Source organism: Centrocercus urophasianus, unplaced genomic scaffold, assembly GCF_019232065.1.
Source record: "Centrocercus urophasianus isolate 14NV4802_14NV808 unplaced genomic scaffold, USGS_Curo_1.0 seq_14, whole genome shotgun sequence".
Lineage (NCBI taxonomy): Eukaryota > Metazoa > Chordata > Aves > Galliformes > Phasianidae > Centrocercus > Centrocercus urophasianus.
Window position 1 is genome coordinate 899,790 of NW_024884586.1, and position 27,908 is coordinate 927,697.

General features: G+C 40.1%; 1 protein-coding gene across 6 annotated transcripts; it reads right to left on the reverse strand.

Annotated features, from left to right (window-relative positions):
* Positions 1-330: 330 nt before the first annotated feature.
* Positions 331-27,908, reverse strand: ARNTL (aryl hydrocarbon receptor nuclear translocator like). 6 transcript variants are annotated; one of them, XM_042813173.1, is made up of 19 exons: positions 27,756-27,908; positions 25,125-25,248; positions 23,540-23,687; positions 20,631-20,651; positions 19,729-19,767; positions 19,372-19,413; positions 18,439-18,596; positions 16,209-16,288; positions 15,117-15,209; positions 14,108-14,225; positions 11,874-12,023; positions 10,524-10,770; positions 8,487-8,593; positions 7,998-8,148; positions 7,469-7,557; positions 6,841-6,949; positions 3,154-3,247; positions 1,446-1,548; positions 331-979 (listed from the first exon to the last, which is right to left on the reverse strand). In XM_042813173.1, exons 3-19 carry the CDS (start codon positions 23,677-23,679, stop codon positions 819-821), a joined length of 1,902 nt encoding a protein of 633 aa, XP_042669107.1. In that variant the 5' UTR covers positions 23,680-23,687; positions 25,125-25,248; positions 27,756-27,908; the 3' UTR covers positions 331-818. The 6 variants fall into 6 exon arrangements, with proteins under 6 accessions (XP_042669107.1, XP_042669106.1, XP_042669108.1 ...); XM_042813172.1 differs by having other exon boundaries at positions 23,540-23,690; positions 27,756-27,907; XM_042813174.1 differs by lacking the exon at positions 20,631-20,651 and having other exon boundaries at positions 23,540-23,690; positions 27,756-27,907.

Here is a 27,908-nt window from a genome sequence, read left to right on the forward strand (position 1 = left end):
GTTCGTAAGTTGCTTTTTGCTTTTTTCAGGGTGGTTGGAGGTGACTTCAAATGTAAGAGTGAAAAGTGGCTATTTCCTAAAATCAGATATCTGTTGTGCTGTCTGCCTTAACTCACCTTGCTAAGGGGTTTTTTTTATAGTTTAAACTGAAATTTCTAAGTAATATCATCTTTAAGAATGCAGTGTAGTGACAGAATTCCATAAGTGTCTGTAAGGCATTGATTTTTCTGTTTCCTTCAGAGCTAAAGAAATGATAAATAGGCAACTGCTTCTTGCATGCATCTTCAGCAGGGTTTTATCAAATTTATTTATCAAAGGAAATGCTCCATCTTAGAACAAGGGAAACATTTATTTTAAAAATATTTAACTGTCTAATACATTACACTTTAACAATATTTATAGTAAAGGATTCTTACAAGAAAGAATAAACAGCTTTATGGTACAATTAGTATAAGAAATATCCACATGGGGACTGTTTTGCAGTGTAAAAACACACCATACATCTGAAATGGTCATTTGCATATAAAAGCTACCACTGATGCCCGTGAGTTGCACAGTGATTAAAAAAAAATTCAAATAACAGAATCCAAAATATACAGGTATTGCAAGCTATACACAGCTAACCAAATCAACACGGAACACTGTAGCGGGTTATTCCACTTTGTCTGACATTACACATGGTAAGAATGAGTTGCATTCTGATATGGCTTTTATGAAATTCATACATAAAAGCTTCTCCATCCACTGAGTTTCACAGACTGCAGAACTCCACCAATAAATGCACTTTGATATTTGGATGTTGAAGCAAGGTGCATCATTTACAAGGGCCATGGCAAATCACTGAAATCTACGGGGCCACCCAGACCTGCATCTGCTTCAAGAAGGCTCATTATTACTGCCATCGCTGCTTCGTCGTTGCTAGGGCTGCTCGATCCCTGATCGTTGTCAATCATGTCGATGCCTATGTGGGAGTTCTCCCCTGTAAGTATAAATACAATGAGTCCGGTGTCAGAAGCTGTTCTGTTTTGTTTTGCTTGCTATGTGACTTGAGTACCTGAACTGGCTGAGCTATTCTGGGTGTGTGATCAGATCTGATAGCCAGATGCAGGGATACATCTGATGCCTGGTAGTCAGAGTACAAAGGTCAGGTCACCTCTCAGACATACCCAGGCTGTGACCCTGTCTCTCCTCCCAGCTGTTGAGAAGTACTCATAAAAAGTACCTTCAGACAGAGAAAAGGGGCTTCCAAATACACTTAAGCTACCAAAGTAGGCTGCCAGGCTCCTCTGCTTGCTACCTCTTAAGGCACAGCAGATTAGAAGCTTCACTGCTCAGCTATGTACTGCAGATGGTAAAGGCACATCATTGCTAACAGTGGTCATCCTGCTACAGCTGTCTGTGTGTTTAGCTGAAGTTGAGGCATGTTTCTGTATGCCTTCACTTACCAAGAATAGAGGAGTTATCAGAATATGGGTAACCAGAGCTATCTTGGATTTGCCCAGATAGTAATCCAGCTGAAGAAATGTCTGGAGTGCCACCGTTCAGGATCTTGGGGAAAAAAAAAAATAGAGAAGCCATAAGACAGCATGAAATGTTGTATTAAGTCTAAACTGTTGTATAGTGTAGGACTTTTAATGCGGAGAGTATGGACTTCCTGAAAAAAAAAATCCAGGACCTAAAGGCTAGTCTGACTATATGTAAACTAGGAACTGCTTTCCCTGTCTTACCTCTATTAAGCAGACAGATGATGGATCTCTTCCTTCCTGGTGGCGCTAAGTCAGCACTATGCTAAACCTCTAAATGCACTTCTGTGTAACTGCTAGAGAAAGTCCTGAGAGTATTTCTGGGTATCATCATTCTAAGTACTCCATCTGCAAGTGAGCGTAATGACAGCCAACTATGGATGCTTCTGAATTTACAAATACAGTGCCTGGAAAGTACTGTCAATTAAGACCCTCCATTTTCAGAGTGCAGTCCTCCTAGGTAGAGAGAGGCTCCACAGCTGAGCACTGCTTCTGGACTTCAAGTCTCATGCTTTTTTAGCTACAGAGCACAGCAGCACTGCGGGCATGAGAGCAAGCAAGAAACAGAAGTGCCTTCTTTGGGAATGCTAAAAAGTAGCAAGGGAACAGCTGAACTTGAACTATGGTTTTCAACAGCTCAGAAATGCACAAACTGAGTACTTCTGTGTTCCCTTTTGTGGGTGGCATCATCTAGAACTTGTGTTCTTCCTAGCAAATTTCATTTTCTAACTAAAGAGAAATATTGAGAGGCTATGCTATTAGAATTTCCAACTCTCTTCATGTAGTCTCCTTTATTAGGTTACAGTAATCCTTACATTATGTAGGTATTGAGTTACTGATGAGCAGAATGATCAAGAATGACTCTTTCTAGAATGATAACTGTTCCAGCTTGAAGTTTTATTTTAAGAACAAAGAAATCCAGAAATAAAAATATTTACTGTCAATTACGTGCTCTAGTCAATTAGTTCCTATGTACAGCCACTGTAATTTCTGGGAAAGATAAATCTGTGGCAGCGTTTGAATGCACAGAGTAAGGATATGGATAAGTGCTCTTCTTGTCTTGAACATGACAGCTGTAAGTAGCCATTTAGTGGATGACTTAAACGTAGCTAGTACCAGTGGTTGGGAAGGGAAGTGTTAGTAATGGTATGTGAATGCTACTTAAGCAATCTTAGCATGGTATGTAGTATTGACTTAACATGTCAGTGCACAGTGAGGCATCTAATTGCCATATTTTGTGCTACAGCAGTACAGTGTAACTTATGATTCATTTGCACACCGTCAGTGCTCACACTGTAGCAATTCCTGCATTCACCAGTACGTGGTGTGAGAGAGTTTCTGGACGAGCAAGAGACGGAAGGAGAGCTGTTCTTTGCAGCAGTTTTTTAATATTAAAAAAGAGCAAAACAAAGAGCAGGTGGATTTCAAAAGCTGTCATTGCTAAGAATCACTGGTCTCTGCACATTAAAGACAACGGTATTGGGATTTTAAACACCAGAATACTCTGACCTGCTGTCAGACTTCTTTGGCCGAGCAGTTTGAGAATTCCGCACCACATGTTGTTTTGTAAGCATCATCTCCGTGTGTTTGACACTACTGTTACAAGCCTGTCCACAAAGCTTGTTCTTACCTTCTTGCTGCCAGGGGAGGAGGCATCGGGCGGTGGTGTGCTGGTAATGTTCAGTGGACTTGAACCACAGCTCGATGGTGATGATCCTCTTATCCTATCGTATGGGAAATAGGGAATGAGTTTACCAGAAACTTGGAGACTCGGGTGCTGATCTCAATAGCAGGTGGCATACTTCATTTGTACAGTTTCCTCAATTTTCAGTATTATTCAAACTACCTGTAGCAACTTTTAATTTACAGCAAGATAAAAGTTTGTGGGTAACTAGTAACAAGTCCAGCTTGCCCAGTCTGTAAACTTTGCCTTCTTCCCATGGTACTTCCCTTCCCCTTATTTGTTTGTGCAGCCTAAACTGAGATGGAGCAAGGAAATGATCCTGCTTACTGAGGAAACCTCTTCTTTTCTTCTATATTGCACTTCAGTTTCTACCAGCTAAGAGTGCGAGCTGTCGCCATCACACAGATCTAGACGTGTGGAAGAGCGGAAGTTCCACCCTTCTGAGTGGAATAAGTAAAGCAAAAAGTAGGATTGCTATCCTGGACTTTAGGCGAGCCAACTTCGATCTCTTCCGGGGCCTACTTGAAGCTGTCTCATGGACTAGGGTGTTCGAAGGCAAGGGGGCCTGTGAGAGCTGGTCGACATTTAAGCAGCTCTTCTTCCAAGCTCAAGATCAGTGCGTCCCTGTGAGGAAGAAATCGGGAAAGGGTGGCAGAAGACCTGTGTGGATGAGCAAGGAGCTCATGCACAAACTCAAAGGAAAGAAGAAGGCCCATGAAATGTGGAAAAAGGGTCTGACTACTTGGGAAGAATACAGGAATGTTGTCAGGGTCTGCAGGGATGCGACAAGGAAGGCTAAAGCCTGCCTGGAATTAAATCTGGCAAAGGGGATAAAAGATAATAAAAAAGGTTTTTTCAAGTACATTAACAGTAAAAGGAAGACTAGGGAGAATGTGGCTCCCCTGCTAAGTGACGGGGGTGTTCTGGTAACGGGGGATGCTGAGAAGGCGGAGATACTGAATGCCTTCTTTGCTTCTGTTTTCAGTGAAAAAGCTCCCCCTCGGGAATCTGAGACCCTGGAGGTTAGTGAGAGGATCTTGGGAATGGAAGACCTCCCTTCGGTCAGGGACGAGGTGGTCCAGGAGTGCCTAGGCAACACCAATGTTCACAAATCCATGGGACCCGATGGGATTCATCCACGGATGCTGAGGGAGCTGGCAGAGGTGATTGCTGAACCGCTTTCTGTCATCTTTGAGAAGTCTTGGAGGACGGGGGAGGTGCCTGAAGACTGGAAGATAGCCAACGTCACCCCGGTCTTCAAAATAGGCAAGGAAGACCCAGGCAATTATAGGCCAGTCAGCCTCACCTCTGTCCCTGGAAAGGTGATGGAACAGCTGTGCTGGATGTCATCTCCAGACAACTGGAAGAAAAGGAGGTTATCAGGAGTAGTCAGCACGGGTTCACAAGGGGGAGGTTGTGCTTGACCAACCTGGTAGCCTTCTATGATGTTGTCTCTGGCTGGGTGGATAGGGGGAAAGCAGTGGATGTAGTCTACCTTGATTTCAGCAAGGCATTTGATACCGTCCCCCACGACATCCTTATAACAAAGCTGAGGAAATGTGGGATAGATGAGTGGACAGTGAGGTGGGTTGAGAACTGGCTGACTGACAGAGCACAGAGGGTCGTTGTTGGTGGTGCAGAGTCTGGTTGGAGACCTGTAAGCAGCGGTGTGCCTCAGGGGTCTGTGCTGGGTCTGGTCTTGTTCAACATCTTCATCAATGACCTTGATGAGGGGATAATGGCCACCCTCAGCAAGTTTGCTGATGATACGAAGTTGGGAGGATTGGCTGACACACCTGAAGGCTGTGTTGCCATTCAGCAAGACCTGGATAGGCTGGAGAGCTGGGCAGAAAAAAACTGGATGAGGTTTAACAAAAGCAAGTGTAGAGTCTTGCATCTGGGGAGGAATAATTCCATGCACCAGTACAGGTTGGGGGATGAGCTGCTGGAGGGGAGCTCTGCGGAAAGGGACCTGGGTGTCCTGGTGGATGACAGGTTGGCCATGAGCCAGCAGTGTGCCCTTGTGGCCAAAAAGGCCAATGGCTTACTGGGGCGCATTAAAAAGAGCGTGTCCAGCAGGTCGAAGGAGGTGATCCTCCCCCTCTACTCTGCCCTGGTAAGGCCTCATCTGGAGTACTGTGTCCAGTTCTGGGCTCCCCAGTACAAAAAAGACAAGGATCTCTTGGAAAGAGTCCAGCGGAGGGCCACGAAGATGGTGAAGGGCCTGGAGCATCTCTCCTACGAGGAAAGGCTGAGTGAACTGGGTCTGTTCAGCCTTGAGAAAAGAAGACTGAGAGGGGACCTGATCCAGGTCTATAAATATCTAAGGTGTGGGGGGCAGAATGGCGAGGCCAGACTGTTTTCAGTGTGAGTGGAGACAGGACGAGGGGAAACGGCTGGAAACTGCAGCATAGGAAGTTCCTCACAAATGTGCACAAGAACTTCTTTACAGTGAGGTGACGGAGCACTGGAACAGGCTGCCCAGGGAGGTGGTGGAGTCTCCTTCTCTGGAGATGTTCAAGACCTGCCTGGATGCCGACCTGTGCGACCTGCTGTAGGGAACCTGCTTTGGCAGGGGGTTGGACTCGATGATCTCTGGAGGTCCCTTCCAACCCCTACAATTCTGTGATTCTGTGATTCTGTGTTAAATGGGCTACTGCTGGAGAAGTGTGCTGGACACACAGAGCAGTATTATAGATGTATACTCATTATACATATTTAATACCCTTTGAGTCAGCATTTCTCACTCATTTCAATTCTTCCTATCTTGATCAGGTTGTGTTTTTTTTTTATTTAATTATTATAGAATAATGTATTTTAACTATAAAACCAACAAGTCCTGAGACTAAATGGAGGTGGGGCAGTTAGAAAGAAAAGCAGTGCAGAAGGAAGTCTCATCCTTGACAGCGTTCCTCTGGGAAGGCTGAACAGAAGGCAGTTTTGGAAAATAGTAACAGCTGGAAGGACTGGAACTAACCCAGGCTTTTCAAATGAGACATGGGTGATGAGGTATAGTGCTGCACTTACTGAAGTGAGTGTTCTGCAACTGAAAGGGAGGATCAGTTTCAGAGTATTGGTTGAACCTGAGTGACAGCATTTTTTCTTCCTTCCTATTCTTATATACAGGAAAGACACTGTGCTAAATCTGCTATTCTCTTAGATAGGCAGTGTCTGGTCTGGAGCAGAAACAAAACTAGAGGGGAGGGACTGAAATTGCAACTAGTACTGCTGCTAAGCATCTGCTGGATGAGGCCACTTTCACAGGAAGGGAACAACTCCCCAAACTAAAATTGTGACGGGAATTCTATTGAAATTAATAGTGGCACCCACTGAACGTAACGGCTCCGACAGGATGGAGGCTGTTAGAAGAATCAGAACAGTCTGGAAAGGAATTGGTTTCCAGTTCGCTGCTCTTTTTGCCTACTGTTTCTGGTTTCTTAGAGCAGGCAGGCAGAAGGCTGTAACAGTCATTCTTTCACTTTTGGCTGTGACTGTCTCAGGTATTCTGAACAGCTATCTGTAGCTGTTTACTCATGAAACGCAATTTCATCATTATGCATTCAGCTTGAAGAAAGACTTCTTTAATTTCATTCTGAAGAACTATACTTATTACTTCATGCTGTTTTTTCTTACCTGTGAATTTCCATGATTTCTTCAGCAATCATCCTTCCTATTTTTCCTGCCCCAGCTCTTGTTCCTCCTGGAATTCCAGGGACAGTAGGATGACTCCTTTTTGGACCGCCTGAAACAAGGAAGGTAGCTTCAGGTCAGGTAAAACTTACATTTTCCAAAATGCATTCATATTTATGTACGAATCCCACAGCTGGTCAGAACTACATGAACTCTATTTAAATTCTACCACTTCTTAAGTACCTTCAAACCTACAGGAAGCCCTGACTTGGACTCAGCTGTGCCGTGTTTCTTAGACATCTCTCTGTGTTGCTAGGTACGCCGCGTTCTGCAGGTGCTTAGAATCTGCCTGCTTCAAGCACATCTGGTAGAGCTTCTTGTCCAGACTCAATAAAGAATAGCTCATCACACCCGCATTGTTCTGCAGCTGAACAGGCTCCTCTCCAGCCCTGTTTATTCTTTACTTTGAGTGAACTACTTGATAGCATAGACAACATGGACAAGAGCTGCATGAGCAGTCTTTTGCCTCAAACAACACTTTTCCTTACGCTACTAAGAAGTTCTCTGTGCAAGACTGCAACAAATCTGTGCATGTAGGCATGACTGCCACTCCTGGTGGCAGAGTAGTTACCTTCTCCAGCCTGAAGCACGCTGTCCATACTGTGTGGAGAAGCTGCAAGCTGTGGGAAGGCTGCGTCTCCGCTATCAAGTATGTTGGTGCTGTGGATTTCAAGAATTACACAATTAGTGATGGAAAGCCGTGCAAAACAGTCACTCTGCAGTGTGTCAGAATGGAATGCTACAGGGCTTAAGTAGCTTGTGAGTCACTATCACACAAAGAAACATTGGGGTTGGCAAGGAGGCTAGATAAACAGCAGAAAGAAAACTGTTACAACTCAAACACACAGCATCTCTCAAGACTAATTCTTCTGCAATTGTCCATCCACTGCAAAGGCACTGCAGCTCTGCAGAACCCTCAAAGGAAAAAAAAAAAAGGTGGAAGGGGGGAGTTCCCACAGGAGCCAAGAAAGGTGTCTGTCTGAAGTTCTTACAAAGATGGACGTGCTGGTTTTCCCAATGAAAGCAAATACCAAAACTCATCTGACAACAGCAAGAAACAATCGGCTTGCGTGTGCATCTGCTACACTGAAAATACTTACGAAACAACAGTATTTGTTGAGACAATGTATTCTACTTCTTTGGTCCAAGGGTTCATGAAACTGAACCAGCGACTCCTCAAGGTAATAAAAGAACCATCTTTTATTTTAAACTTGTAGCAGTTTGTTGTAATTTTTTCTCTTGTCTGCAAAACTGAAAACAGACAGCAAGTAATTTTTGGGAAACAGCAGCATGACTGCAGAAGCAGAGTCCTTATCACACGAAACTGTGCAATTAACTCCTCCCTGCACACATGGAGAAAAGTCTTATTTCTGCAGTTTGCCCCTTTACCCAATGGGAGCTTCAAGCTTTCACTAAAAATACATGGAAGTCTAAGAAGTGTGTTGCTTGGTACATGCAAACAATGTTATCAATTAGAGCATTTACAGAAAGAGACAGGCAGACTTGAACGGGTTTGGGAAGCTTTTTTAATACATCATAATTCCCAGCATTTCTTTAAATTCATTTACCCAATTTATTAATAATCATACCTTGTCGATGACATTCTGCAAGATGTCCTATATCGTCTTGATGGAAATATTCATAACATGAAGTACCTAGAAGTTCCTGGGGTAAGTATGCCAGAATGGCTGTTGCCCTTGGGAGTGGGAAGGAAAGGGTGGGGAGGAAAGGAGGAAAAAGATTTAAAAACAAAACAAAACAATCAAAAGCAAAACCAAAAAACCCTTACTCTCAAGTTGAACTATTTGTGACAGCTTACTAAAAGTCTGAAAATGAGTAAGTAGTGCTGACAGTTGTTTTCAGGTGAGAGAGGAAAAAGTCATAAAGATTAATCTTTCTAATTCATGGGTAATTAAAAAACAGATAATGCCAGTGACTCTCAGGTATTATTTTAGACCTGTGACCACCATGGCTGTGAAAGTTTCTAAACAGCTCTGGAGGAATATTGTAATTCTGAAAATTTAAACCTGAATAAAGCTGCTTTGTAACAGCTACAAGATATTGGCACCCTTTCCCCATAAGGTGCCTTTGAAAAACAGACAGGTAAGGTCTGAAGAACTGCTTGAGCTCCCTCCTTAACCTGCACAAGCAGGCTATTTCATTATAGTTTTTTCTCCCTTCTCAAAGGGAGCACAAAAACAGAACGGACACAGGCTGTTTCCATAGTTGTAATGGGCTTAAACTGGAGCCAAAAGAATCCAGATTTAACATTCAGATACAGATTTCGTCTAGAAAACAATTAAATAGAGTATACAGGTTTGAACTCAACTGGTCAACGTTTTCTGAGTCATTATGTTGGAAAGACTTCAGTATCTATTGGAAGAGTAGGTTTCATCTTTTGAAAACAAAACTTGTTCATCAACTACCATCACTTGGCATCACAGCATGACACACTTTCTGAGCAGCAGAAAGGCTGTGATGTTCTGCCAGCTCCCATAACGACCACTAGCTAGCAGCACTGCTGCAGAAGAACATGTATTTCTAAAAACTTACTGTGAAATTCAAAACAAAAGAGAAAATAGAAGCAACCACTACAATCAGGCACGCTATTGAAAAAGATATCACTTACTGTACTTCTTAACACTACCAGCTCAATTTCCTCTCAAAGTCTACTAGGAATCAGCTGAGCACAGACACACCCCAGAAACAAATTCCAGCAGGCAGATTCTGGCAGAATTTGGAGCCTGGGCTTTTTTACATTGTAAATAATCGTGCCTAAGCTACAGACAACGTGAAACAGTCTCAGCTGAGCAGTCTCAACCCATCTTGGCATGGAAGGGAAACAAAAGAGCCCTTCCCAAGCAAAACAACCCTTCATTAATATCCATCAACCACTCCTTTTCCCTGGAAAATGTCAGTTATTCTGAAAGAAGGCCCAGGTCACATCTCTTTGCTACGTTAGAAAATTCAAGGAATTTCTTTTTCAGTAGTAAGAATTAACCTGAATAAATATATAAAAAATAGACAATAAAATTGATGTTTGAAAAAAAAATATACCAATACTGGTCCACATTCCCAAACCTATTCCAAGTAAAGCTTATGAAAAGTTTTATTTCTTATGAATACAAAAGATCACATGCAGAGGTATTAACTCAGTAGACTATGCCCAAATAGATGCTCACAGAAATGAGTATGATATATAAGCCTGATGTAGACTGTGCAATAAAACTTATCCATGCAGTGGTTGCAGATTTCAAACAACCAACCGCTGTAGTTACAAACTCCAGTAGCAAAATAGGACAGCATATTCTTCTGAGGATTACATACATACATCCTCCTGATAAACGGGCAGAATTGATATCTGCATTATTCTGCCTACTGCCTAAACCGTAAGCCACAGTTTAGGAGATTTTATAATTGAATCAGTAGTACCTGATCAGTACAGGGTAGTTGCTTCGTGCTATGTCTCCAAAGCAGAGTAACTTAGAGTTGGGACTTAGTATAAAGTTGAAAAGATCAGACATGTCTTTTTTCAATAATATTTACAGTTCTTTAAGTCTATCACACTAGCAGTAAATCGGTGTTGGACAGCAACTTGCTGTGGAAGTTATCAGAAGTATCCTTACCTCTGGTCTACAAAAACAAATTTTCCATCTATTGCATGTCGAGAAACGTACTCTGTAGGTTTCACCCTGATCTCACCATTGACTGGCTGTGGTACTACATGAGGATGCAGGCGACCAATTGCAACAAGACAGCTTAAATTACAACCCTCGTTATCTGGCTCATTATCTTCATCTAGTCCCATTTTCGTTGGTGGCCAGCTTTTTAAATATCCCGTACTGTGGATAGTGCAGAAGCTTTTGCGGTCTGCTATAAAAACAAGAACAAAAAAGCAGTTAGGCTACAATACAGCTTTCGGAGAACTTCACCTCTCTGTTCTGAGAATATTCACCTCCTTACCCTCATCCTTCTCACTAGGGGATTTCCCAGTACTCCTGCTTCAACACAGCTTATCTGAGGTAAGCCAATATACAGTTTGCCTCAACAAAATCATTGTTAACACTGAACCACCACAGAGTTCAAACCAAGATCTCTTCTGATCACCCTCAAGTAGAAATCGCATTACATCTTATTATTTCACCAAAGAATGCAAGTAACCTAAAGGACTGCTAGAGGAAGTTAATGTTATATTTATTAATAAGTAAATAAGACATTTTTCAACTTAGCACGAGGCTCCTACAAATAATGAAACCAATTTGGCTGCCAGAAAATATACAGTCTGGGCATACAGAAGATAAGCTGTCTATAGGGGTAAAGACTAAGGTTCACAGTGACAAGTAGTACAGTCACTTTCCGAAAGGAGAACTCAAATTACTCAGCACTGAGCAGGCCTCATGACAGCAAGGAAGACGACTCTGACAGAAAGGCAGAGGAAAAAACCTTGTGCCTAACTGCACAAAGCACTTTTCTCAGGGTTAACACCAAGGCGTGATAGAAAGTTGAAGCTACGTCTGAAATTAGCGGGCAGTACTTGGAGCAGCTGTCACATCCAGAGACAAAACACTGAAGTTACTGTCTCTAGTTGACACTTTCTACTTCAACTAATATAAAATGTCCAAAGAGCTCAAAAGAAGAAACTTTCAACCTTGGACTAAGCATATATGCCAACACATTTGCAGTAATACCTTGCAGAGGAAAAAAAAACATTAATTAAAACCATAGATAGCATTGTGACCGAATAGTTCAGGTGCAGAAATACTACATTTGAAGGGAAGTGTGGAATGGAAACTGTCCGAAATAAGAAAAAGTAACAGATCAGAACATAGCTCATGTAACAATATCTTAAGAATAAATATTGATCCTATTCAATAAATATCAAGAACTTAACTACTGCAACTGAGCAATCATATACATTAAAAAAAAAAAAAAGCCTGACAGCCATTACATCTGATATTAACACACACAATCGTTACCTTTCTTCTTTGAACAGGTTGAAGGAAAATCCTTGTCTTCTACTTTCACTGAAGGTCTGTTGCACTTCATCCTACAAAAGAAGGACCGCCTTGCTCCAGAACATAGTCGTGATGGCCCAGGTGTTATATCAGTTTTAACTGGGAGTCCAGCTGCAGCAAACAGAGGAAGTGAGGAAGCTGCCTTTGTTGGGTTAAAAGGTAACCATACAATTACATCATATAACCAAACTGTATGAGGTTTTAACTTCACAGCTGTTGTATCTCCTTCAGAAGCAGAGGTGCTCTTGTGGAGATTTTTATTTCAGTGACCACCTGCAGGATACTCAGCTGACCACATGAATATTAGAATGATTTTGATCACATTTTCTACTGTGAGCTTGAGAACACAGCCTTAGATTAGAAGATTAGAAATAGGTTGTTAATGTCCAATCAAGTTTTGCAATTAACATGATTTCTTTGAACACTAATCAACTGATTAAAAATAGAGATTATTTACCCATAGAGCAGTACCCATGACCCTTCCTATCAGAAGACTTTTTAAATCACAAAATGCACACAGAGAGCACATATGTTTATGTAAAAAGCACCATCCCAGGACTCTCTCAACTACAGTGTCTCCAGATATCCGATTTCTGACAATGAAGCCAGGCAGGATGGGGCCCTGGGCAGCCTGGTCTAGTGGGAGGCGTCCCTGACCATGGTGGGGGAGTTGGAACTGGATGAGCTTTAAGGTCCCTTCCAACACGAGCCATTGTCTGATTCCATGATGGAAGGGGGAAAGGGTAGCAGTGACACACACAGGGACTGCAAACACCCAAGACCTCCCGTTATGTGTAAGAAGAATCTCTGTCCTTACAAAATTCATATGAATATGCCCTATCAGTGAGTCCTGACCTTTATCATATACCTGTAAGAGAATCTTAGATCATTTTCCGTGGAAAACCACTGGAGAAAAAATTCTTTGAAAATGCATGTCAAACCTGGAAACCAGCAACAGAGTGCTGATACAAACAGCACACTAAGAGCATGGTGTCCCAGCAATGCAGAAGGAGCTTCAAGGGACAGTTCTCTAAAAACTGATGAATTAAAATCACACAGCAACTTTTCCACAGCTTGCTCTCCACTTCAACCACTGCTGCATGGGGATATGTATAAATGAACAGCTACAAAACCTTCCAGGATCCTGCCAGTTTTTAATGCAAGGAGAAAAATGATGATGGCAATGTTTTAGTGTTAAGAGTGCCTCTGTGGAAAATAGAATTGAGAGAGGTCACGTCAAGGAGGCCAGCCTGTCCTGCACCATACACAGTCTGAACTGCTGTTCACTGGTGAAAGTACAGGTTGTATGGGAGTCACTTATGCCAAGATAAAAATACAAACAAACATCAGTACTCTTAAGAATATTTGTTCTTGAAAACTTACCAGTTTGTCTGTTGTAGCAGATGGGAAAACTGTATACTATGGTCTTTATTTTTGCTTGACTTTGTCAGAGGCATATAGAAAAAAGGATAGCACTGGATACACGTGTTTGATGACCAGGCAAAGCCAAGAGACAGAGAAACTTCAGCTGAGCCAGCCTGAGCCTCTGCGCTCCTTGCCCTGGAGTGACCCCTAGCTCCACTTTCTGAAGATGAGCTGGTGGTTTTTTTGATATGAAGTCCTACAGATTTCTGTTTCTAACAAGCATGAGACTTAACAACTTGGAAATTTGCAGTTATAAAGATATCACTTTCTACTTAAGCAATGCAGACTCCTTTTACAAGAGTTAATTAAATACCCACACACTTCTGAACAACACAGATACAGAACTACTTTTAAACACCAGAATGGAGTAGAAGTAAGTGGAGGAAATGATTCCAAGGACCAAGTAAAAAACCTTGTAAGAGAAAGGTTAGGTCATTGCTGGAATTGGGGGAAAAAAGTACTCTTCCACAACTGACAGCTATGGATAACCAAAATAACATCAGTGTACTTCGACCACTGAGAATGAAAGATTAGAACAACACTTCATATGTTTCAGTGGGGAAAAAAAGCAAAACTTCCCATGCCTGGAGAAGAGACAGTACCTCACAAGCAAAGCCAGCTAATCGAAAGCATCTACTGCAGGAATCCAATTTATCTTTTCTCTTCTCTCTCTTCCTTGGCACGACATGCAATCCAAACAGCACCCCCCACAAACACTTTGCACGTTCACCAAACATATGGCAGTACTGTTCAAAAGAAAGGACACTCACTTTTTGCATCTATAAGCCTTTCTCGTGGTGCAGTGTCAGAAGAAGATAGCTGCTCCTTCACTTTGGCAATGTCTTTAGGATGAAGGTAGTCAAATAAACTTTGACCAATTAAATCGTTCTGTAGGGATTGAATACTCAGTCAAAAATTAAAATAATTGTACTGTATATTTTCCCAATTTTAGCATCAGTCATAAAGAACTGGTCTAACCAATGAACATCAAACATCTCAGATCCAGGATTAAATGGAAGGTATTAGTATTCACCACAGCTATGGCTACATTTCATATTAAGTACTTTCATTATTTTCAGTAAGAGTTTTAAAAAACCAGCATGCTCAATCCACCAACAACAGATATTCCAGTTTCTTTTCAGCTTCCTTTTGTATGCTACACATTTCAAGTCATAATTCTTCTTCTGTAATATTTACGCAATTAGTTTCTATTTAGTAAATACCCAACTAAAGGATGCCTGATGAAAACTTTTGAAGCTGATACAGTTTTTCAAGTTGGAAAGGAGAGCAGGCAACAGAAAGAATGAAAAATGATTTATACAATGTATGTTTTTAAGTTACGCCTCATGTTAAGCATATATCAAAATCCTGGCTTTGTTACAATTGCTTCCCAGTTTCCATCAGTAAGAATGCTAGCAAAAACAGAAATTTAACCAAGATGAAAAATTCATGTAATGCTACTGGAGAAACCTCAGGCCGATTTTTCAATATATGCATACAAGCCAAATTAGTGAACACTTCTGCAAGCCTGATGGTGAAAACCCAAACAGAATGTGTCACAATCAGTAAAGTCAAGTTAGTACCTTTTTACCTCTTTCATTTGAATGGAAGCCAGAAGCAATCTTGTCTATTAGCATGACAGAGAAAAGTTTTCTTTGCAAAAAATCTCAGCTTTCAGGACAGACTATTCACACAAAAAACCCTCCCATAGAAATGCATAACAATAAAATTGTTTTCAAATCTTTTAAGGCCAACGCTACTTAAAAAGGAAAAGAATACCTGACTGTAGTTGAGGATCTTGAAGACAGATTCTGAAACAAACAGTATCTTCCCTCTGTCACAGCCCACAACAAAAAGAAATCCATCTGCTGCCTAATTTGGGGGAAGGGGGGAGGCAGAGGAGAAGTAAATTACTAAGTTATACATCTCCACTGCATCATTAAACGTTTAAAACCACTTGGTATACAGCAGGATTTCCACACTAGGAGAACTCTCTTAACATTTAGAGATATCTGAGTCAACAGACAAGATATGAAATTACATTTTTGGGGTTTTATTTTTCATCTGCTAACATTTCTGGCATCATTCTGGGAATCGTGCCCAGAATCACCAATCACTTGTATTAGAAGAATGCATCCATATTTTGTCCAGTAATATTACAATTATGTTTAATAATGTCCATTTTTTTAAAACAGTATTTTAAATGCATTTATTCCAGAGTTCCTATTTTGGAAACCAAAATAATCTGGGTATTTATTTGTGTGTCCACAAGCAAGTTGTTCCCATTCTGAAAGCCCTATTTTTCAGCCACATACCAGCATGCAGTATTAGGCCCTACCTTTACAGCTCTAAAGTCACAATGCTGCAGAAATTAAATTCCAAACATGCTGCATCTGAACACTGCAGTGCTTGACAACTTACACTAGCAATATGTTCTCTCTGTGCTATAAATGCATACAGCAAGGATACAAACACATCATGCCACGTGACATCAGTGACCTCAAAACAAGGCATTCCTATAACATTATATGCTAAAAATCTTGTCCAGGTCATACGTGGCAGAAAGTCTGTCAGCATTCTTTTTTGATGTAATTTTAGTCTATTTCATGAAATAACTGAAAATTCATATTGTTACTATCTAAACAACATGTTTGTCAGCCCTCCCCCTGAAATCCTTTTGCTTAATTTCAGAGCTGTTGCTCATCTTTAAAACCTAATGACTGCGTGCAAAGGTCTTACAGATTTCTGTGTTATCCTCTATTATCACAACATTCTTAAGCTCAGACAACAGGCAGAAAAATAGTGGTGTTTTGCCACGAAAGAATTCCATTCACAGCCACTAATATCTCATCATTAAAAGCTGAAACATACCCTGAGTATTAGATGTTTTAATTCGTCATCTGACAGAAAAGCAGGCTTATAGTTGGCTTCTGTATATGGGTTTGTAGCACCTAAAGAAAAACAAAATCCCCAGATCAGAATTTGTGATTTAAACAATGCACACCTCAATAAGCAATTTCCTTTGATTCCTTTTTACACCACCATTCGTTTCACCTGTTCTTTAAAATGAAAGTTGATTTTTTGTTTCATTTTATTAATATGATGAACTCTGTTGGTATTTTTAGCTGCAAGCAAAAATACTGCATTACAGTAATACAAATTAAGTGACTTCTGAGATGTAAGCATTTTTTGACATATTTTTGACCCAAATGTTCTGCTTGATTTATGTTCTGATCTCCAATAAGAAATGGAAAGTAAGAAAGTAAAGAACGAAAACACGATGAGGTGACATAAAAAGATTGTCAGAGAGGAGCTTACAAATCAGTTCTCATTCCATACCATTGACAAAAAGCAGGTGTTACACTGGCCTGACTTACCAATGCAAAAAGCAAAAAAAAAAAAAAAAAACAAAAAAAAAAAAAACCAGAGCAAATGAACCATCTATTTATTTTAGAGTAATTATTTTCATCCTGATCCCTTCATAAAGACAAGAGATTCAAATTCACAACCACTGATCTGCTATGAAATACCAGCTTACTCAAATGACAGCGGCAGGAAAAGCTACACCTTAAAAAATGCTAGGATAAACATGACTGGAGGATGCCAGGTCTCCTAGAAACTCCAACACTGACTCTGTAACTTAGCAGCATCCTTTCTCAGGGGCGTACTTCTTGAAGGCTTAAAGCTTTCATCATCTTCACAGATTGTATCCAGCAACTGATTCGCTTCACTCTTATATGGAGCTTTAGGACACACAGAACTGTGCTACAGCCCCAGCTCTTTGAAACCCACATATTTCCCTATTTCAGGTACTTGTAAAAGCAACTGACTAAGAAGACTAAAATTGAAGTCTTAAAGTACTCCTTGTTCTTCCACAAACAGCTGAAGGTAAGAGCACAAAACATCACAAATCCTGCAGCAATATTACTCACCCCCAAAATCTAACCTCACTATCCAAGCAAGTCTTGCATATGGCCTACCTAGGAACAGGGATGAGTGCCATGCAAGATTCAGTAGCGGATTACAATCCAAGCCCTTATTCCTTCATCCCACGGGCTCAGCTGCCTTGCTTTCACTGTATTCAGTGACACTAATCCGTCAGGTCAGCTAACAGAAAACTATTCCTTCCTCATCACTAATTTCCCTGCTAGATCAGGATATCAGACCATGAAGCAAGTCATCCTGCAGTTGCTCAGCTGCAAGAGAGAGGGGAAAGAGAGGCCGCATCCCTGACGTGGTAGCTTGGTGTTAAAACAAACTAACCACACCTTGAGCTGGAACGTACAGTTGGCAGCATTTGCCTTTGCATGACTTCTACCACAAACTCTGGTAGCCCACACAAACTGCTTTCTTTGTTCTAGGCCATGGTATGTTCTGCATTCTCACAGATTCTGTAGGAAGAAGAGTGCTGATATATAACTGTAAGTTTGAAGATATTTCTAAGGGAAGAGACAGAAAATAAAAATAAATTCTATTTTGTTTTTGTAATGACATCTACAGAAGCAAGTAAGAGAAAAGGTAAAAATCTTCACGGCTGTATCTGATGAAGGGCCTAAGTATATGACAGTGCTGTTGCAAGCATTCAAAGATGAGACAATTAGGTAAAGAGTTCCAAAGAGAATTTCATCTTGAACCAGCACAGTGTAGAGATGATGCAAATACAGGGCTCCAGCAGAACGAGCAGCTCCAGGGTAGAGACAGCTTGCTTACATCAGTTCTTTCACATAGGAAAAAACTGAACTGCTACAGCAGAAGACTGAGAAGATGCATCTTTCAAATGCCACCTCCTCAAAAAAACATGAAACCCTCAAAGCTCCAAAATTTAAAACCTGCTTTGCTGGAAGGTTACACATCTCCCCTCCATACTTGAAAACATGGCTAATTTTAAGCTGCTCAGGTGAATTTGCCAAATACAGGTTCTTTCATTCCCTTAAATAAAAGCCCTTGAAATTCCCCAAGTAAAACCACACCAGACAAGAATAGGGTTACTCATTTTTGTCAAAAGGGAAAGAAATGGAGAGCAAAATTACAGACAGCTTTGGGGGAACCCCATTTATCACCCTCCAGCCCTGTTCTCTCTGCTCCCCATCGGTCAACTTACCACGTAATGTTTTCATATGCTGGACTGCCATTCTCAATACAGTGAGTTTATCTAGCTTTCGAGACATAGCGTTGCACGTTGGTACCAAGGATGCCAGTTCATCTATAAAACTGTTCATTTTATCTCTACGCCTTTTCTCAATTTGACTGTGAGCCTCCCTAAGCAAGCAAGGTGGGAAGGAAAAACATAAGAGCATGAGAAAACAAACTGTATTAACAAAGATCCCCAAATCATATACAATAAAACAAAAAAATAACATCCTCCTCATAATTCATTCACCCTCTCAGCCCCATAAAATGTACATACAGACTTTTTCAGAGAATAATATGCTCATTACTTAAGTGGTAACAGTTACAAGCTACAGGAAGGGCTGCAGCACTTGGCTCTGCTTTACCAGAGAACACACACAGTGTTGCCCATGCAGTACACTGAATAATGCATTCAACTACATATTTGTATAATATGCTACATCAACACAGCAGTATTTAAAACTATCTTTTGCTGAGGCTGTATGTCTTCTAATCATCCTACAACTTTTCTTTCGAAATATACAAGATAATTTTGAACTAAATTCTCCCTAACCAGGAAAACTGATGACAAACACTGAATCATTTAATTCTTGTTCTGTATTTTCATATCTTAGGAGTCACTATTAACACTCTGTAACCCACTACTGAGTTTGAAAGAATGCAATATTTAAGAAACAAGTGTAGGCTATAATTTCCAGACAGAAGTGACTAAAACAAAATTACGTTCCATCACTTCCACAAAGCTACATGTAGTTTATATATGAAAAAAGTTAGCAATGCAAAGATATCAAAAACAAGGAGAAGGTCCATGCTAGAAAAAACAATTCTCAGAATAAAAGAAACACACACAGGTATTCATATATGGCAAAAGGCAAATTCTTTTCATGCTTGCTGAGAGCATTACCTTGCATTTTTTATTCTCCCTTGTTGGTCTGCATACTCCAGCCTGTTAAGAAATGATATCACAAAGTTACAGTATTGAAAACATTTTTTAACATATCTTATGTACAAAATGATCTTTATTAGAATAATTTTTAAGATTTGAATATTTATTTAGCCTTTCCTCAGAAAATAACATTATTAACAATATTGCAGTAGGGCTCAAAGCATTCGATATTTTCTTTAACTGTTTTACTTCGTGCAGTGATCTTATACCTCTGTCCCAAAAAAGAAACAGTTTGAGACACCTGACCATGATATTGGAAACAGATCCTACATCAGCATTGTAAAGCAAACAGTTTAGTGACCATGTCTATAGTACCTTCCATGTTGGTCATCTTTATCTGTATCCATACCTTCCCTGCAAAAACAGAATAAAGCAACGTATCACAAACTAAGCAGCGTTAGCAAGGCTGTTAGCAAACTAGCATAAAATTAGAATAAAGTGTTGCAATCACCCTTACATCCTTGAAAAAAAGAAGAATTTAAAAGCAATAACCTGGAAAAACTACAGCATTTTCTGTAGTATTACAACATTTTCTTGCATTTCTTTTGAAGCAAACAAAATGGCACAGCTTGATGTGTTTGACAGTAAAGCATACTGCAGTTCAAAGACATCATCTGTTATAAAAATGTTTTTCAGTTAACTAGAGGGATAAAAACAAAAAGGACTTATCAAAGCAGATCTTTTCCACGCCCTCACCAGAATGAGGGCTACTAACTTGCATTTACTACAGTTAGGCATTTCAACACAGGTAATTATCACAAGGGCCAGTACAGAATGCACAGTTTGCCCTGAATTCACTCATGTCTGTGTCCTGAACCTTGCTGTGCCTTACTGTGGTTGATTTTGGAATAGGAGATGGCAATAATCTACACCCACATGATGCACTGCAACACTGGAATAGCCAAATGTACAGGGTGGATGAGAGTGTGTATAAAGCTAAGCAGGCATGTTTTAAAGTAGTACAACTTTTGTCTCAACTTCTGAAAAATAATGCCAAGCACTACAGGGCTGTTAGACAAAAGAATGAGGAAGAGGATGTTCTGATATAGATAAATCTGTACAAATGCACTTACATGGGCAATCCTAAGCCTGCCTTATTCTGCTTGTTTTGTTGTCGTGTTGTCGTGTTGTTTTTTTTTTTTTTAATCAGAAAACCATGGAAAAACATTAAGCATCTTTTTTCAAGTGAAACCAATTATAAAAATATTTATACTTACTCAAAAGGAAAGCCATCAAGTCTGAAAAGAAAGAGAAATAAAGTACACCATCTATATGAAATAATAATCTCTCATTTTCTGTTGAAATTCTCAAGCTAATTTATATCCTATTTGAAATGAAAAAAGAACGAAGACATGAGCAGTGAGTGTATTCTGAAGGCATCAAATCCATTACACTGCATGTGAAAAATCAGTACAACTGACCTAAATTTATTATGTAAATTATGATGCACATCACTGAGATATTGTTTTGTCAGCAGAAACAAAAGATCCGTGCTGCATGCCTGCTGTCCTCGTGGTTAGATAACTGGAGTTTCAGAGGACTCAAAGCCAGGAATAAAATACCAACATGCATCTCAACTATCTCAGTTTTTTATTCCGCCCAGCAGAACATTTTGTTTTAGTCAGTGCCTAAGTCCTAATTCTGAACTTTATACAGATTTTAATGTATCAAAAGTAAAATAAAACGAATTTCTACATGCAATTAACTGCTGGCATCACTTCAAGTCTGTAGAATGATCTCAAATACCACTGAGCTTTAATATGCTGCGAAGCTAGGTTTCATTAAAGTCTTAGGAAAGAACTTCTCATGTTAGCTACTGATACATTACTTATTCCCACACAATATTGGACATTAGCATTCTTAAAAATTTTTCTGTATGTTATTCATTGCACCTCTTAATTAATCACCTTTGTCATTAGGCTTGAAAGAAGTTTGAATAATGCTAAAGGCTTTTTCATCTCTCCATTTGTTTATTTGAGTTACTGACTTAGATAATAGTTCAAAGTGCTTCTGATGCTCACAAAGAAACAGCACGCAGGACCAGCATAGGACTTAGAAATGAGGCATCAATTCTCCACTCGTGGTGCCACTTTTAGCTACAAGATGCCTCTTGTGGCAAAACAAGATATGGAAGAGACTTTTTTGGTGGCTACAGGGTAATTTACAAATGCTTCAGGATACTGTCATTTCTTATCAATATTGTTCCAACTTAAAACACTACTGCCAACAACAGAAAGTACGTGTTCATAGACCTGTGCATGAAGCCCTGGATTCCAGCATTTGACTAAAACACGCTGTAACAGAGAACAGATAACTTTAGCTGGAATTATATCAGTGTGCTGAAGAGGAATTTCAATGGGAAAGGAGCAGCAGAAAGATTGAAAGGATCCTGGCATGGAAAGCTGAAATTGTTGTTGACCAATAGGCTTGCTTGTATTTGACGAGTGAATGCACGCTAAAACAGTCAGGCTGTTCCTCACATCCTGTATTCATTGGTAAATGAAGAGTAAAACTGGACACACACCATTTATATAAAAACAAATAAATAACTGTATAGGCAGCAAAAGTTGAACAGTAGCAATTCTTGAACATTTATACATACATACACATAGAAAGAGGGATCAAGGAATTCTACCTTAAATTCTACTTACAAATAGGAATATTCACTAGTCACCATTTTCTTTGCAACAAAACATGAACTCTGTACAATGACAGCTGTTATAAACTGACTCAAGGAAACAGCATTTCACATATTTAATAAAATGCACACACAACCTAGAGGGCAGAATTAGAACTTACAAGAGCAAGCTGTCTTTTGGAAAAGAGGACTTGAGCAATGCTTCCTACTCAGAAGTATAAAGATGGAGAAATCCTTTCTAGAGAAGAGGAAGTTGGTAAGATTGAGGCTTTTCACCGAGTTTTGTAGGAGTCAATTCAACTAGAGGGAATCATGTACTTTTCAAGAAGGCTAAACTTGTATTACAGAAGCTATGTATGCAGTACACTCGTGGTCTGTACACAGTAATTAGTATTGCACCTAGCTTCTCCTAAAAATTATCTCCATGCACAGGGAACAGAATTCTTAATTGGCATCCTCAGTACAGATTAACGTAGAAGGAACTGCCAACTGTGAGAAGGCCCACAATGATAAAATCTGTGCCAAGTTACATAGAAATGGATTATGTAGCTGTGTTAATAATGGAAGGGGCCTATCCAAGGGTTACCCTGCAGCTAGGCTTTGTAGTTACAATTGACATGAAGTTTGCATAGTGACTTACAGTAAGCACGTTGGTCTTGGTGTACTTAGAGCAGAAGACATTACACAGTTGGAAACATGGCACACATTACTGCAACTTTCACCATTCTAAAGCACAGTTGGTGTGATTTCTTTCTGTTTCAAATACCTGCCCTAAGACAGAAGGTATGGCTTAGATGGTGCCTCTAAGCTTTGTTAGTAGCAAGCATCCCTTTAAGAGAAGCAGCTTTCTTGAAATGAAAACATACTACCACCAATCCACAAGAAACAAATCTTTATTCTACCAGGAACAATAGTTTGCAACCGGAGAGCAATACAAGATTAAGTCACTTGATAAAACACAAGGCAGTCCTACTGCAGCAAACCAGAGACTCCCCAGACTCATATTCAACTGGGAGACCAAAATAGCTCCCCATCAGGCAAAGTTTGGCAGCACACTGACAGGAAATGACTGAAAATGCAAAAAATTGGTGAAAAGAAGGAACTATTCCTAGTTTTGCTTTTGCTTTCTAATTAATTATTAGCTTCCCTTCTGCTGGCCAGACATTCTGCTTCCTATGTATGCGGTCAACATAATCAACCTTCACATCATATATTTCATCTATATTTTTTTTTCCTCATTATGCAAAGGTTTCTTTCCTGAGCCTTACCTCGTTCAATAGCCCTCAATTCCAGCTGCACTGAGATGAAGGCCTTATTCTTATTACTAAATAATGAACTTTCCTTTTAGTGCATGGTAGCTTTTTTCTTTGTTACGGCCTTTAAACAACAGGTTGTCAAGAAAAGGTTAAGGTTATTTCATCTCTCTAATTATACTGTTCCATTGCAACTGCTTTTCAGCATTATCAAATTGAGAGAAATCCAACTTACTGATAATCAGTAGAGCTTCCCTTCCTTTTCCGATTACAATCCACTCCTGAAGTGCTAAGGGAACTGGAAATCAATTCAGCAGGGTCTGGTGACATGAAGTCACTAATTGTAGAGGAAATGTCCATCCTTTGGTCTGCCATTGGATTGTCTACTGTTGCAACAACAAAAAAGTAACTATTAATAAACACAAATTTACATATTTTAAATACACGTGTATACACACACAGAACAAATCTCCAATTTAATATACTTAAAATTGCAAAAATTACAATTACATTATTTGCTTTTGCCATAAACAGACATAGGCTTTTTCTCTTTCTTTCAGCTACTGGTGTATTAAATATCTCACATGAGCTACAGAATCACAATGGGTTGGAAGGGATCCCTGGAGATTATTTAGCCCAACCTCCCTGCTAAAGCAGGTTCCCCAAAAGTAGGTTACACAGAAAAGCATTCAGGCAGGTTTTTAATATCTCCAGAGAAGGAGAAGACTCCACAAGATCTCTGGGCAGCATGTGCCAGTGCTCTGTCACCTCCAAAGAAAGGAAGTTCCCTCTCATGCTCATGGAACCTCCTGCATTCCAGGCAGAACAGTCCTAGATGTCTCAGCCTTTCCTCAAAAGGGCTAAGTTCCAGGCCCCTAAGCATCCCTGTAGCTCTCCACTGGATTCCATCCAGAATTTCCAAGTCTTTCTTGAACTGGAGAGCACAGAAATGGACACAGCACTCTGGATGTGGCCTCACCACGGCAGAGCAGAGGGGAAGGAGAATCACTCTGGGCCTGGAATCTTATGATTCCACCTTTTTCCCCGTCCTTGGATGTGTTTAAGGCCAGGTTGGACGGGGTCCTGGGCAACCTGCTTTAAATGTGTATGTTTGGTGGCCCTGCTAGGCAGGGGGGTTGGAACTACATGATCCTTGAGGTCCCTTCCAACCCGGGCGATTCTGTGATTCTGTGATTTTCCTCCTCCAGTGGAAAACAAACATGCATCAATATGAAGGGCAAGATTAAAGACTTCTCCTTTGTATTTTCAGGTGTGAGCACTGAGTACATTCTGTGTATCCATATTTGCTCATCAAGAAGTGACATGCAGAGCTGCTTCTCTCCACCCTGCTTCTCCACCCATTGTCAACATGACTTTTAACTAAAGGTTTACTCTTGTGTTTACTGCCCAGTGAACTGCTGCAACCTAACAGAAGTAAAGAATAAGTTCTTTCTTCTGCTTAGTGGGAAAACCAATTTTCACGCCTCTCTCCTTCATTTGAAGACCATATTCTTAAAGTCCACAAGGTTTGAGAGTTCTACTTCCCCTAAATTTTATGGAACACAATTCCAAAGATTTTGATACAAAATGAATGAATTAAATAAATACCTCCACCAAAGCATACCCCCAACTCCCCCCTCAAAAACCCTAATAACTCAGGGAAGGTCTAAGACAAGTTAGTTAAAAATACAGAAGAATTTTTCATCTAGAAAGTACACAATATAAACCTCTAGATTGCAAACATCACATAGCTGAAAGAAACACTGTGAAAAGCTTATCCATTACTGAATGCCATCAGTTGTGAAGCAAAAAGATTTTACCTGAAAGCTTTTCTTGGAAGCCTAAATCCACCTGGAAGAAGAAGAGGATGCTCAGCCTGAAGCAGTTGAACACCTTAAAACTTTTTCATGCCTCATAGTCTGTTAGTCAGGTACTCTCAATAACCTGAATGGAAAGAAAAGCAGCAACCGTAAGAAATGTAAAAAACACCTTCGAGGCCAGTTTGTTTACAACATCTGGTTTGGACATTTTTTACAGCAGCAAACAGATGCTTTAAGTGAGAAATACAATGTTTCATCTACTCAAGAGTAGAATATTCATTTCCTTATAAAGCATAGGAGCTTCATTCATTTTCAGAAGTGTTAGATATCATTTCCAGCAGACCAAGTACTGGAATGGAAGGAAATTCCCAGCATCATTTCCTTTGAGCCTTTATCTCTCTTTGGTTTTTGCAGCTAATCACATAAGCCTTCTCCACTCATATCATCAGATCTGAAAGCATTTGTTGTCAGACGCTTGCAAAATAAGTCAAACTGCTGTTACACTGCAGAGAAAAGCTGTTTTAATGTTAAGGTAGCCATAGCCTTAAGATAATTTCGGCTGGGCTTATGATTTTATTTTCCCTTCCAGCAGCACTTGGCATTTCCCAAAGCAAGAGTGGTTAAACTTGTCCTATTCTGCAGGCTTCAAGCTTTAAACAAAATTCACATCCCATACTGGAAACTCAAGCCCCTAGATGTGTCCCTCAATGACATTGCAAAGACAGAGGATGGACTGCAGATGATTGTTCTTCCTTCCTAGATTCCTGCCACAAAACTCACTTTTTTCATGAAAAACTCACTACGTGAGACGTGAAAACCATTCTAGGACTACCTCTTGCAAAAGCTTTTGCAAGTCTTCTGAGTATGCTCCTTGCTGGTTGACATGTGCAATCACTGCATCTGCTTTTCCAACTGCGATGCAAGAAGAACTTCCCAAGAACACAGATGAGTTCCTATGACACCTGCAGAAGTTCTCAAGCCTAAAAACTAATATTCCATCAATGTGGCCACTTTATGACCAATTCTATTGAATCCCATATATATACATAAACATGTTAAGAATTAGAAGCTAACAGAAGCTCCACAAAATACTAGCATCGCTTTTTTCAGCTCTGCCAGAACAACAAATTCAGAATTAAATAACTGAAACTCATTAGTCCTATTACAGTAGCAACTGTAATTGCTTGGGATGAAAGTGCTTAAATTTCAGGTCAGGCAAATCATGACTTTTGTATCACTAGCTTGTGAGCACAAGACTGCTGCTGTAGAAGCAGACTTTCCAGACTGCTTCTGAGGGCTCACCATGCATCTCACTGGACAGCCCCTCAGTGGCCTGTTCTCAAAAATGAAAAAGGAGTCAGGTCTTTATGAATGTGTGGGCATATTGGTACAGGTAAGTTAAGAGGCCAGCTGGCACCAGGAAGACATTGACAAAATGCTAAAATATCACAAGTTTTAAGCAAATTACGAATTGCCATCAACTCCATAACCACAACTTACAAGAAGGCTCTCACACACACTAATACAACTACCTGTAGACCAGACTTTACTTTCATTTTAAATCAGCCTTCTCCTAGTTGTCTACGTTGTCTCTCCTACTCAAACAGTTCAACAAGTATCAACTCAACTATGTTACTATGGTTTATGAGATTACTGCACATTAACACACAACCCTCCAGTAAAGCCACAGTCACTCATCATTTCTCTGCCCTTGTTTCAGATGTAGAAATGTTATCCTCAACCTCAGTCAGGTGCAGAAGGTAGCTACAGCTATACGTTGCCTGGCTAACATGCATCCATGATTTGGTCTTGGAATCTAATGCAAAACCCTGAGCAGTATATAATGCACCAACTAAAAACAAGTACTCCCAAAAATTTCTGACCCTAGCATCCACCTTTAAAACTCAAAAGCTCCTGACCACCTCTGTATGTGAGCACAGTTGTTAAAACCACTTTTTACTGTTTAATATAATCTCACTGACCACTAATGATGACCTGACAGCAGGGTGGGACATGCTGGAATTAAGAAAGAAAGCAGAAGAAAATACCTATTTTAAATTTAACACAGTTCTACTGAAGAATGCTTAAAAAAACCCCACAACACTGGCACTGATGTACTTTAATGCACAAAAATTTGTTCATATCAAAAAAGAAGTTTCAAAGCAGTTTCTTTGAGGCGCATTAGTCATTTAAGCAGAGAAAAACTACATTCAAAAAAACAGAACTCTCCAATTCTTACATATCAGCCCTTTCTCTGCCACGTCCTACATGTTTGTCTCAGTTCTAGCAACCATAGCCCTACACATCAGCATTGTGGGAATTGAAAATCACAGCCGTCTCTCGAGATGAGGATTAAAGTTACCAAGAGTCAACACAAGGATCAGAGCAAAAGCCATCATGCCCCACTGTAACCAACAGGCAGCAACTCAGAGAAGTAATCTGTGTCAGGACTTTTTACAAACTTCTTGAAAAGGGAATATTTGAGTTTTTCAGCCTCAAAATGCTAGTTTTTCAATGGCTAAAAAAAACCAAACCAAACCAAAACAAAACAAAAAAACCCTCTATGAAAAGCAACACAATAATTATCCATAAACACAAGCAAAGCGCAAATCGTCCGTTTATGAACCTTACCCGCTGAGAAAGTACTCCAAGAACCTACTTGAACAAATGCCATGTAGGCCACTTCCTGATTACATTTTGTCATTGTGCCGCACAAGAACTTCTCTCCACAGCCCATTTCAGACCACTTCCTTGAGGATTTCCCTCTCGTGTGTGCAATCTCTT

Coding starts and splice junctions, on each gene's coding strand:
- ARNTL (XM_042813173.1), bottom strand. CDS start 23,679: ATGGCAGACCAAAGGATGGACATTTCCTCTACAATTAGTGACTTCATG. Junction 8,594..10,523: donor TTTGTTTTTGTAGACCAGAG/GTAAGGATACTT, acceptor CCCACTCCCAAG/GGCAACAGCCATTCTGGCAT. Junction 6,950..7,468: donor CGTGCTTCAGGCTGGAGAAG/GTAACTACTCTG, acceptor TCCTTGTTTCAG/GCGGTCCAAAAAGGAGTCAT.